Source organism: Aphelocoma coerulescens, chromosome 27 (assembly GCF_041296385.1).
Source record: "Aphelocoma coerulescens isolate FSJ_1873_10779 chromosome 27, UR_Acoe_1.0, whole genome shotgun sequence".
NCBI classification, from domain to species: domain Eukaryota; kingdom Metazoa; phylum Chordata; class Aves; order Passeriformes; family Corvidae; genus Aphelocoma; species Aphelocoma coerulescens.
Window position 1 is genome coordinate 5,553,158 of NC_091040.1, and position 12,718 is coordinate 5,565,875.

The 12,718-nt window shown below is 49.8% G+C and overlaps 1 protein-coding gene across 1 annotated transcript in view; it reads left to right on the forward strand.

The window, feature by feature from the left end:
* Positions 1-567: 567 nt before the first annotated feature.
* Positions 568-12,718, forward strand: part of GPATCH8 (G-patch domain containing 8) — a 56,903-nt gene continuing 44,752 nt past the window's right edge. Inside the window, exon 1 of the mRNA XM_068996786.1 lies at positions 568-944. Coding sequence (XP_068852887.1) covers positions 900-944 — 45 coding nt within the window. The 5' untranslated portion in view covers positions 568-899. The remainder of the gene's footprint in view (positions 945-12,718) is intronic.

A 12,718-nucleotide genomic window follows, 5' to 3' on the forward strand; every position in this document is an offset into this window, starting at 1 on the left:
ATTTGTGCTGGCCCCCACCTCAGGGCTGGGCGCGGGCACTGTTACCCCCGCCAGGGCTCGCCCCAGGCCCGGGGCCGCTCCCAGCGCCGAGGGCTCCGGGCCGCCCTCAGCCACCCCCCGCGCGGGCCCCGCCGAGCCGGCTCTGCGCATGCGCCGCCCCGGCAGGCGGCACGGCCCGAGGCGCACACCGAGGAGCGGTGGAGAGCCCGCGCTCCCATTGGCTCGCACGGCCATCATTCAAGCGACTGGGGCAGCTCCCATTGGCTCGAGCCGGGAGGGCGGGAACGCTGACGGGGGGCTCGCGCTCTCCGTTCCCCGGGTCGAGCCCTCGCCGTGTGACGGCTTTGCACATGCGCGCAACAGGGGGCGGGAAAGGGAGCCCCGCGCTGCGCGGCAGCTCGCGCCCTAATTGGCTGCTAGGCACGCGCGTGCGCTGCTCGCGCCCTCATTGGTTGTCGGGCGCGCGCGTGTCGTCGCTCGCGCTGCCATTGGCCGCCGGGGTGCACATGCGCGTTGCCATCTGCAGCCAGACGCGCAGCGCGGCTCGGCGGGACGTGACCTGTCGCGGCGCAGCCTGGAGGGCGCGGCCGGCCGTGCGAGCCGGTTCCGTCCCCTCGGTGTGCCGATCCCCGACGTGCCGCTGTCTGCGGGCCGGTCCTGCCGCCGCCGCCGCCGCCGCCCCGCCGGGCCCCGCTGCAGTAGCCGCTCTTCTCCGCCGCTCCGCGCGGTGGCGCCGTCGTGAGGGAACCCCTCGTTGTCGGTCACGTGACCCGCTTTGCTGCGCACGTGATCGGCGGGCGGCGCATGCGCGGTGCGGCGGGGGCGGTGCAGGCGGGCGGCGCTGAGGGCGGAGGCGGCGGCGGCCGGAGCGGGGCCGGGCCGGGTCGGGCCGGCGCGAAATGGCGGACAGGTTCTCCCGCTTCAACGAGGACAGGGACTTCCAGGTACTTCCCTCGCGCCGCCCCGCGCGACCGCGGTCTCTCAGGCCGGGTTTGGTCGCCCTCCCCCAACGGCCGGGGCTTTGTGCGCGGGCCCGGCGCTGCGCCGCGGCGGGGAGCGGCACAGAGGGGAGTGCGGGGGGCCAGGGCTGGCTGTCAAGGTGACCTGAGGCAGGGGAGAGCGGCCCGGGGGCGGGAGGCAGCGGGTGGCGTGTTGCGACGGCGGCGGCGAGGGGCCGACCCGGCGGAGGGGCCGGCGGGGGAGAACGGTGAGGGGATCAGTCCTCCACCTGCGATGGGACCGACCACCCCCGTGAGGGGTTGGGCCCCTTCCCAGTGAGGGAACCAGCTCCCCGATGAGGGGATCACCCACTTCCCTGTGAGGGGTCGGATCACTCCCCCGGAGATCCGCACCGCGCCGTCCGAACATCTGCCAGCGACCCGCTTCTCTGTGGAAAACGCCTCTTCCTTCTCTCACCCGGCCCCCCCAACACAACATTAGTATTTCAGCGTAATTAACGCCACTGATGCTGTTTTAAAGGGGGTTTAAATAAACAATGGGAAAATTAACGTTGACTCATTAAGCTTGAACAATGACATGTTGTTCTCTGACTTCAGCCCGAGAGAGTCTCGGGGTTAGAAAGGAAAACAAAAGGAGCGAGGATAACGCAGCTCGAGGAGAGCCGTGGATGAGCTGTTCTGTGGGTCCTTGTTTCGGAAGCTTGGCGTTGGAATGGTGCTGTTCATCCTCACTCGGGCCTTTCACCCAAAGACCTGGGAGGGTTTTTATAATGTGGAGTTTGCGTAATTCTGCTTAATCTGGCATTAAGGTGCAGTCTTGGAAGCAGTCAGGACATCCAGGAGTGCCTAACTTATGTTGCTTCTGGGTGTTATAAGGGGTGCAGACTTCAAAAATTGTTATTAAACTGTTTTAGAAACACATAAGAAAATAAATACCAGCGTGGTTGTGTGCACTATTGGCATCGCCTGCTCTGAGGATGGAGGTTTGGCTCCTGCCACAGCCCCAAACATAGGCTCGTTTGCATCCTTCATTTCCTTAAATGAAGAAATGAGCCATAATTAACACTGAAATGGTCTGATTTGGCTTTGAAGTTTGTGTTTCAGGAAGTGGAGCGAGTCAGATCTTGGGCTTGAAAACACATTTCTCGTAATCCTTTGGTAAGGGAGAGATGGGGAACCTAAACCAGGTTGGGTACTGTGGTTGTGCCCAGGGAACGGGTGAGCTCGGCAGTCGTGTCCAAAAGGATTTGCCTTTGGATGTCCTTGTTCCTGTCCCTTTATGGGGAAACCCCACGGCAAGAAAACTAATTGTAGTGGCAAAACCTGTTACTGTGTCGTGGCTCTGGGCATGCAGGGGGAACGTGTGGTGATGACAGGGAGGAAACTCGGCTCCATTACCCGATCCTGAGATCTTGGAAGCTGCTGAGTGTGCCAGGGGACAATAACTCAAGTCACAACCCTGTGTCCCCTTGACTTTGAAAAAGGGCACTGTTCTAAATTGGAATTTCTTTGTGGTAAGTACCAAGCTTTTATTGTCTTTCCCATAGACTAGAGTGAAAAATAAAAAGTTAGGGTTTGGTTTTATGGAAGGGTCGCTGCTCTGTTCTTCCCTGCCTGAAAATATGCCAGGGAGAAGAGAGACATTTTATTTTGTGTTAAAGCTTCCTGTGAAGGAAAAGTGGAATCAGTCCCCTGGGAAGAGCAGTTTGGAACTGGTTGAGGCTTGTGGAGGACTGAAGGTGAAAAGAGTGAGCTGTGGAAGAGATGATCTGAGGGGGACTGGGACAAGGTCACGCTGAATTTTGGGAGCTCAAGGGTCTGTGCACCTACCCTCACAGCTGGGCAATCTAACAGTTTTTCCATAGTCTATTGATGAAGGAAAGCTTTTAGATGAAGAAGAAGGGAAAATAAGGTTTGAAGTCACTTCCAGAGAAGACTTTTGAATTTTCTTCTCTGTATTTAGACAGAGATTGCTTGAGCTATAAGAGGAATACAGGAATTCCTGTGGAATACAGGAAATGCTCACTGTGCTGGGTATTTGCAGGGCTGCTGTGGCCATAGGTAAGAATATACCTGCCTGTGCTTGTCTAGAAAATCCCAGCCTGCAAATACAGCAAAACCAGGAGTGTTTCTGTCGGTGTTAGGGATGCCCTTTTCACACAGTTGTAGTTCTTTGGCAGGTGAAATTTCTGTCCTTGGAGCAGGTGACTCTAGATGTGACCCTGTGTCCCTGCCAGGCTGGTGAGTCCCAGGGAGCATGGCCAGAGGGAGACAGGCTCTAAAATTACACAGCTTGAGCAGGGATGGATGCAGTATGGGGAGGGAGGCTGTGGAGATCTCTTGGGTTTTGTTCTGAGGTGATCTACTTGTGATCTCAGAGTGAAGGGATGTGTAACAGTTTGAAGAGAGGGAGAGAAACAAAAGGTCAGGAGTAAAGAGTGTAGGTCAAACCTACGCTTTTAGCTGTTTGGAAGAAAGGCAAATATCTTGGGATTAGTGATGTGGCTAATGGAAAAGTCACTGGATGAAAAAAAAAAGCATTTCAGAGTTCTCATTATTGTTATCAGCTGCCTTTCTGGAGAGAAGCTGGAAAGAGTCTGGGTTGGGAGGATCAGTTTGGCAGGAGTGCAAGTTGAGCACTGTAGGCAAGGGAGAGCTGGCAGCACAGGGTTAGCAGAGGTGATCCTCGGGTTTTTGAGCTTCTGATATGCTGGAGAAAAGTGGATTAAAGGTGAGAGCTGCTGGGAGCTGTTCTTCCCTCCCCTGTGCCTGACTGAAGGAAGATCAGTGCCATCAGGAGAGACAGGAATGGAAACATACAGCACTGCAGGAAAATCAGGAAGGAAGGACCTAAATCAGCTGAGAAAGAGAAGGTATCCATGGTCTGAAGTTCATGGAAAAGTGCTGAGGAGAGAAAGGTTGTTGGGCAGAGAGGTCAGCCGAGAACTGGAGAGATAAGGGGGAGTGAGGGATCTTCCTATAGCTGCAGCCAAAGTGATGTGGTGGGCATGAAGAGAGCTGCAGAGGGAGTGATGCTCCTCCCAGGGAGTTATAAGGAGCCCTGTGGAAAAGAGTGGCTTGGGTAAGGATAAGAAAGTCATACATATCCCTAAGGATAAAGGTCATGGTGTGGAGGGAGGAGAAAGCTTGTATACGCTGAAATTATTGTGACTCCTCTCTGTGTTTTGGTGGAAGGAACCTCGAAGCTAAGGATGGTTTGCAAGTTGAAATTACCAAAGAAGCACGAATGGCACTGGAGGATATCACTGCAGTGAGCTGATTAGGCAGCCCTTGGGTTTTTCCTCACAGGATTGTTGTGCTGTTGCTGTGCTCTGTAGCTTTAGAAGCCACACTAAAGGCTTAGAGCCTCTTCCTCTTTTGCTTTTAGCTCCGAAACCTTAGAGAAAGTCGGAAAGCCCCTGGTGTATTTTGCAGGTGCTGAACCTGATGGCAGCTCCAGAGAAAGGCCTTGAGCTGTGCTCTGCCTATAATGGGGATCTTTCCCTTACCAGGCCAGCACAGGGCTTCGTTTGGGAGCCTTGGACAGGGAAATGGATTGGTGGAGGAGAAAGGCAAGAGAAGGAAGGTCAGGGATATTGTCTCTTCTAGGCTCTGCAGTGGCAAGTGAACTCTTGAGTGGCTCATCCAATTAAATCGCAAGCTTTTTCCATTTTCCATACAAGAACTGTTATTTTTGGGTTCCTGACAAGCTTAGTCCTTTGGGTGAAGGACTGGGGAGCTTGTCTGTCACAGGCTCTGTCACTTGTCTGTGCCACTGTCCCCTGGACTGATGGGCTTCCCTGGCAGAGACAAATGGGAACCACCGTAACTTTGAGGAGTTCCAAACAATAGCTGTAAATGGTGCTAACAGAATATTGTAGGAGCATTCATGAAATCTGTATGAACATATGAAACTACTGCAGTAAGTAAATACATATTTTTAGTGCTGTTTTTGCATTTGCAATGATTTTATTCTTCAGATCAGTTATGCAAACTCAAAGAATAAATATTGTGGATGTCTCCCTCGCTGAAATCCAGTGGTGCTCCCACTTATTCCCAGATGTTGAGAAAATGTTTTCTTGCTGCATTTTTCTCCTTTTCATTGTTGAAGCAGAAATATTACCAGCCATATGTGTCTATGTGTACAATAATTTCCTCTTCCTACGTACATTGCACTTACTGGCATCATTAGCCAGACGGAACACAGGCTGTTCTGTCTCTTGGTTTTTTGGTGTTGTGTAGTCTGTACAATGGCATAACACTTCCACCCAGCAGGAAGAACCGTGCCTGGTTTTCTCTGCTGGGTGGAAGTGTGGCCAGTCTGAACCTCATCTTGGGTATTCCTGCTAATTCCAAGAAGATAGGTGTTTTTTTTCTTTCCCTCCACAAAGGATTTGAAGAGCTAAGCCAGCACATCACTGTGCTTCTGGCCCTGTCGCTTCCAGCAGGTTGAGCTGAGCACTGCTGGCAGGGGGATTTTATGCTTTTTAATTGGCAGAATGTCAGGGATAAGTTCTGTTCCCAAGCAGCTTAGGCAGCGCTTTACCGGACAGCTGGGCCGGCAGCAAGGAGGTTTAGAATCCATCCTTAATGAGTGTGGCCATGGCTGCAGCTTCAATTCACTTCTCAGGTGCTGCCTCAGGGAAGTGCATTTGATTTTCATGTCCTTCAGCAGGCCCAGCTGCTCAGGGCGATGTGGCACAGAGAGCTGATGTCTGCGCTGCAGAGAGATAAAGAGGGTCATTTTCTCTGCCTGCCTTTACTAATTGGTAAAAGAAAAACTTAATGCGGGGGAATGAGGATTGGAATCTCTGCAAAATCTGTTACGCTGAGCTTTCAACTGATCCAAGATCCTGGGGTGTGAATTTGCCTTTGGCGGGAGTAGCTGCAAGCAGTCAGGAGGCAGCTTTTGCCTTTTCCATGGAGTGTTTCCTAACTGAAGGATTAATCTGAGATTTTAAAAGATCTCTTAGTATAGTTTAGAGATCTCAATTTATCATTCGATTCAGGTTATATTTCTGGTGTGGGCCCAGCACAGGAAGAATACATCTCTTACCTCCTTGGCAGGACGTTCTGACCTCTCAGTTGAGCAAAGCAGGAACAGCAGAACTGTGACTGATTTTTTTTAACCTCCTTGTGTGAGCAAGGAGGGGCAGAGAAGACTGGGGGAAAATGTGTTCTAAAGTAGATCAAATAGTATTGGTTCCAGTTTTAGAACATCAGAGGAGGATCTGAACTTCAGTGTGGATTTCTGGGACTCAGGTGGTGAGGTAATTTTATATAGACCTTCTTCCCCCGGTCTGTGTTGTCACTTCTCTCCTACACCGGTGTTCTCCATTGCTGAGGCCGAGTGAATGGGAAAGGGAACACTTTATCCTGCAGTCCCACAAGCCATGGCTGAGCTACCTCAGCTTCTTCTGAGTCACCCCCTCTGAGATAAAACCCACCCCTCCAACCAGGCTCCTGCCACCCGCTGTGTGGGAATGTGGAGCTTCAGGAGCTCATCTGATAAAAAGCACTGCTGCAGTTCTAGGGCAGCACTTCCTCAGTTGACAGAAGCTTTTCTCCTACCACATGGTTTTAAACCTGTAGTAATTCTTGCTACTTTCTCCTTTCAAGCAGCTCCATGGGCAGTTAATTTGAAGTTTTGGCCATTCAGAGTTTTAAAGCCAGAAGTTAATATTAGGATGATGGCTTTAAATATCCAGGTATCACTTTCAATTCCCATTGTTTGGCCCAGTTCTGAGCCCAGGAGTTTGCGTTTGGCTGCCGTATCTCTCCCTTGAAGACAACTGGTGATAGGGAACATTTTCCTTTGTAGATTGTTCTGGTAGTTTAGCCATTTTAAGCTGCATTTTCCTTAATATTTCTTCTAGTTTTTTTTTATTTTCAGCTGTTAGCTCATCTTTGTCCTTCTCTGCTATGCCAAAGCACACATTACTGTGCTGTGTCCTCTTACATGAAGGCATATTCAACATTTCTGCTCAATTTATCTTCTTCTGAGAGCCTTAATGGCTCTGAATTCTCTCACTGTTCTCCCTTTGTGTTGTTACACCTTTCTGCATCCTAAGTTGTCCACACTTGTGACTGGAAAACTTGCTTAGAGGAGTCTAGAGCAGACTCTTACCTTTATAACATACCGAGATAAACGTCTATTTACTGTTTTTTTTGTTTGCTGTTCCTTTGTTGCACGCGCTTGGACTGTATTTTTATCCTTTCTGCTACTGTGTTGCGTGAGGAGGTTTTAACTGGGATTTCTCAGCCTGCTGGGTGCAGCCCTGTGCTGTGGCTGTGTTTGTACAGGGCTCTGTGAAAGCAGACGTGGTGTTAGGCAGCTGAAGCCACTCTTACATGGGTCAGGTTGCTCTGTACAAACATGTCCTCACTGTTGCTCACTCTTTGTTGGGCTGCCTGATCTGCATACTGAGCTGGCAGGTGCTCTGTTCCCTCTGGTCATCGATGAAAATATTGAATGAAGTTTGAATCCTGTTAACGTGCTCCTGGGGGAGATCTTCTGTGAGATTCTGGTTTAGCAACAATTCTTTATCAAGTCAGACACTAGTAAGGAAGAAAAGGTAGATAATACTGTGAAAGCTTGGAAGTTTGTAGTGGTAAATTGATTAAACCCTAATTACATGATTAGCACCCTGTCCCACCAGGCTGGTTTCCCTTTGCTTTGTACTGTCCAGTGTGGTCACACACTGGAGGGGAGGAGTGGCATCCAGAGGCACCTGGACAGGCTGGAGAGGTGGGTGTGTGTGAAGTTCAGTAAGCGCAAGAGCAAGGTCCTGCACCTGGGTCAGGTCAATTCCAAGCACAAATCCAGGCTGAGGGACAATGGATTGAAAGCAGCCTTGGGGAGAAGGACTTGGGGATACTGTTTGTTGAGAAGTTCAGTGACTCAGCCATATGTGCTCGCAGCTCAGGAACCAACCATGGGCAGCAGGTGAGGGGGGAATTCTGCCCTGCTCAGGTGGGACCCCACCTGCAGAGCTGCCTCCAGCCCTGGGGCCCAGCCCAGGAAGGATGTGGAGCTGCTGGAGAGTCCAGAGGAGGCCACGGAGATGCTCCGAGGGCTGGAGCCCCTCTGCCATGGAGCCAGGCTGGGAGAGCTGGGGTGTTCACCTGGAGAAGAGAAGGCTCCAGGGAGAGCTCAGAGCCCCTTGCAGGGCCTCCAGGAGAGCTGGAGAGGACTTGGGACAAGGGATGGAGGGACAGGACACAGGGAATGGCTTCCCAGTGCCAGAGGGCAGGGCTGGATGGGATATGGGGAAGGAATTGCTCCCTGGGAGGGTGGGGAGGGGATGGCGCAGGTTGCCCAGAGAAGCTGTGGCTGCTCCATCCCTGGGAGGTGTCCAAGGCCAGGTGGAGTGACCTGGGCTAGTGGAAGGTGTCCTGCCCATGGCAGGGGATGGAACAAGATCGTCTTGAAGGTCCTTCCCCACCCAACCCCCTCCATGGTTCTGTGGTTGTTTGAAGGTCCTGGTTAGCCATGAAGATGTGGGTGCTGGAAGCTGCAGCAGCTTCTGCATCAAGGCATGTTAAAAATGGCAAAAAGAAAATTGGGTGAGTGAGGCCAGTGCTGGCTCTTGGGTAGAGCTTGCTGAAGGACTGCAGAGCATCCCTCATGTGCTGGAACAGATCCACAGCTGGTGTTGGTGCGGCAGAAGGAATCTGAAAGACATGAAATTGTTCTTGTTTGGTGCCAAAGTATGCAAAGCAGGGACCTGCCTCTGGCTCCCACTCCTTGTGTGGTACAAGCTGTTTATCTCGGAACTGTAGAACATGTTTTTATTTGGACATCTCTAAATGGGTATTTATATGCATGTTTTCCTGGTTTAAACCTCTTGACCTGTGACTAGTCTTAAATGTGTTCTGCTGAGTGGGTTTTCAGTGTTTTTGGATTTAGCAGGAAGAGTTTTATCAAAACTAATTTTTAGTCCAGTAAACAAAAGGTTCCATCAGCTTCTCAACGTGCAGTTCCAAGGTGCTTCTTTCAAACCTTGCCAATTTAAATTAATCTCCGAGTCTCAAGTGATTGCTTTTGTTGTATTGACTTGAGAGGATTTTCCTGTTAAGTACTCTCAGAATAATTGATGTGTGTGTCTGCTGAAAATGAGGTTTTGCTGCAGCTTTCACAAGATGTTGACTGTAAATATTCAGCTGTTTCTGGGGGTATGCAGATGTGCTGTGTCCGTACTTCCCACTTGTATTGCAGGGAAAGGTCTGGGAAAGCAATTCCTAATGTGTGGAGGGTGGTGAGAATGTGTTGTTTGGGAATGCTTCACCTCTGTGTTGCTAGGAAAGAATCTGTGGGGTTTTTGTGTCTTTACAGACACTACAGGGAACAACAGGAAAAAGGATGATTTTCTTCTGGGAAGCATTAACAAAGGCTTTTCAGGTGCCAATACAAAGTTGCTTTTGTATTGCTTTTTATAGCTTTGAGAAGCCATGTGGCCTTTAAAATGACCCAAGAAAGTTTCCAGGATTAGAAGGAGCCACCTCCTAGGTGCATGTTGGTCTTAAAAATATGTTTTTTTCTGGCTGCGTAATGAATATTCAAAAAACACTGTAAGCTACACTTTCCTGGAGTTGTTTTTGCGTTCTTTGGATGGATTTCTAAACATCAACATGGTTGTCTGCATCAATTACGTTTTGGAGCCCTTCCATGGTATAGAGTCATCAGGCCCTGCCGAGCTGCAAAGGGCAGCATGAATTACTGCTGTGATCTGTAGTCAGCCTGCGTAGGGAGGTGTGGATCTTGCAGAGGTATTAGAAACCCGTTACATTTTGATTGTGTGTAATAAACTCAACGATCAGTCGTGGGGAGCTGCATTTGGGTTTAACACCTTCCTTCCCTCGCTGGTGTTGGCTGGAACTCGCTGTGAGGTCAGTGGTGATGTTGGTGTTGAAGCCCCACAAATAAACCAAATCAGAGCACTGGCAGACCTTGTCACTTGTACCCCTTGTATCTCACCCATGCCTGGGGTGGCTTTTTTTCCTGCCTGTCCCACATGTGCCACTGCAGCTGCAGGTGGTGTGTGTCTCTCCCTCAGGCCATGTGCAGAGAAGTGAAACCAGCATGTTTGGAAACAGCTGCCCGAACTGGAAAGGTTTGTCAGAAGAGAACTAAATACAAAATGAGATGAGTGTCGATGGTGGTTTGTTGAAATTCCTGGTCTTTGGATCAGGCAAGAGGCTGGTGCTCCATCAGGGCTTTGCAGATTGATTCCTGAGCCTCTTGGCCACTGTGCTGGTGCTGGACAGGCGGCATTCACCCAGGTGTCCTGGATGTGGGATGTTTGCAAGAGTGCTGGGAGCCAGCTTTGGGAAAAGTGGATGGATGTGAGGGTGTCTTATCCATCTAAAGGTTTTGTAACTGCTCCATCTCATTTAAAAAAGAAAATTGCAAATTTAACAGGATATTTGCTTCTGCAATCGGAGGGGTTTTTCCCCCTGCTCTGTGGAGGTGCAGTGTGCGTGCAGGGAGGGAGGATTTTGGCAAGATGGCATTTGCTCCCTTGTGCTCAGATGCCGCTCCAGTTCCCTGTGCTCCGACCTTGCATCTGTGCTGACCCATCTCGGGAGGGCTGCAGGAAATGTCAGCTGTGCTTCCCAGCCGCGGGAGCAAAACATTCTGGGATCTGCAGCTCACGCGGCCTGCCCTGGCTTTATCCACACTAGAAAATGGCCTTTTTTGGGGACACTCATTTCTGGTTTTGGATATTCCTGTATTTCAGCTGCTGTTCTCAGCCTAATGCCTGCAAGGCTTTTGGGAATGGGCAGTGGGCTTGGTTAAATGTTTTCAAGTGATACTTGTGGGTAACAACCCTGAATTTTATGGCTTGACTTAATGTTTTTAGAGTTTAAGATTTATTGATTGAATTGATGGATAAATAGAATATGCAGAAATGTCGCTGATTTGCTTTAGTGTTTTAAAATTCCATTTTCTAAGGTAAATGCAATATAAATGTGATTTTTTTGAGTCTTTTTCTGGTACTCTCCTAGCGTAAAACTAATTTTTGAATATCTAAGGAGCACACTGAGCTCTTTTCAAGTGCAGTTAAGCAGTCATGATCGTGCTGTGCTCTTTTCCAGTGCATTTAAGAAATAATAACAGTGAGTATAGTAAGGCTTTTCTGCAAAATTGCTTTCTTTAGATTGTTATTGGCGTGGTCTCACGAAGCAGTGTTTCTGAGTGCCTTCCTGAGCCAGTCCTGAAATCCAGTAGGGACATAAATAGATTGTTTCTGCTGTGACGTCTCAGCAGCTGCATTCTGCCCGTTCCCTCCCCAGCCGTCCCTGCTTTAATGCTCCCAGGCAGAGCCACAGGGTTTTATGCCAGAATCTTTTCCTATTTTTCTCCATTCACAGCGTTGAAGGCATTGTCCCTGTGGTTGGTGGAGCAGGCAGCATTTTCCAATTCTAGGCTCTTGCTATCTGACTTGTGTTGGGCTTATAATTCACCTTATCTCTGGTGTTATTAACCACCAGGCTGGTGTGACTGGGCTCTGCTGGAGCAGGAGCCCAAGGACAGCTGAACAGAGGCATCCTGAAAGGATCCCCTGCTCTCCCGGCTCCATTGTCCTGCTCCTTTGTGTCCTGCTCCCGGCTCCATGGGAGCGCCGTGTCCCCAGCTCCAGCCCAGCTGCGGGGCTCGAGGCTGCCACGTTTTCTTTGGAAATAATGCATGGATAACTTAGGTCTGTCCATCAAATAAACCACTAATTCCTGTCAGGAATGGACGCTATATGGAATATGTTCTGCATGCTGACATCTTAATACGCTCCGTGCTCGGGCGGATTGCACAGAGCAGTCCAGTAGTTAATACCCAGGGAGGTCTAATGGCCCTAAAGCAGTTAAAGTGACTCATCCTTATTTCCTCATTGTGTTGGTGGCTTTAGGTGACTTAGAAACTCAGGCAGTGCTCATGACCCGGCTCTGGTTTGGATACACCCCTTGGGGTGTGGGAGGGAAGGAAAGAGCCTATTTTCTTCTGCTTGTCATTGTGAAGATGCTTTTAAAGGGTTCCCCCTCCCAGTGATTTCTGTGTGTCCTATGAATGTGCTTTGTGTTACCCCACCTTCCTGAAGAGGTGCCTCATGTAGAGGAGAGAGTGAATTCTGTGGTACTAAATGGTGATAAATGGGCTTTAATCAACAATTAATTTCACTTGCATCGAGTGATTTATTGGCAACAGTTCTTACCACTAAGGATTTTGGGATGAAAGTGTGATTAAGTTCTTAGGTTTTTTTTATGATGTTGACTGGGTCTCACTGTCAGAGTGTTTGGGACCTTGTAAGTAGGAAAGAAGCAGCAATGCTCTTCCCCTGAGCTATTAACTTGAATTGTCCCAGGAAATGCAGTGACTCCACTGGATATGATCTGGGACAAAATAGCATTTGTTGAGCCAGGACTCCGAAGTATTTACAGTCCAAAGAAGGGAGAACAAGAGTTGAAGTCCTGCATGGAGGCAGCTTTTGTTGGTTGATTTTTCAAATGCCATATTCAGTGTGTTAGGGCAACAAGACAAGGTTTGGCCAAGAGCTTCGAGCAAAGATCAAACAATGGGAAAGTGTAGGAGAGAGCAGAGAACATGTGACTGTGAGTAACCAGAGTGGGTAGAGAGCCAAAGTTCAGATGATATTACACAAAAATTACAGGGCACAAACATGTTGGCTCCTGGAGATGAATGCACAAGGAAGCCAAGTGGTGTGTAATGAGGAGTGTTTGCATGCTGGAGGCTTGTCCTTGCTTCT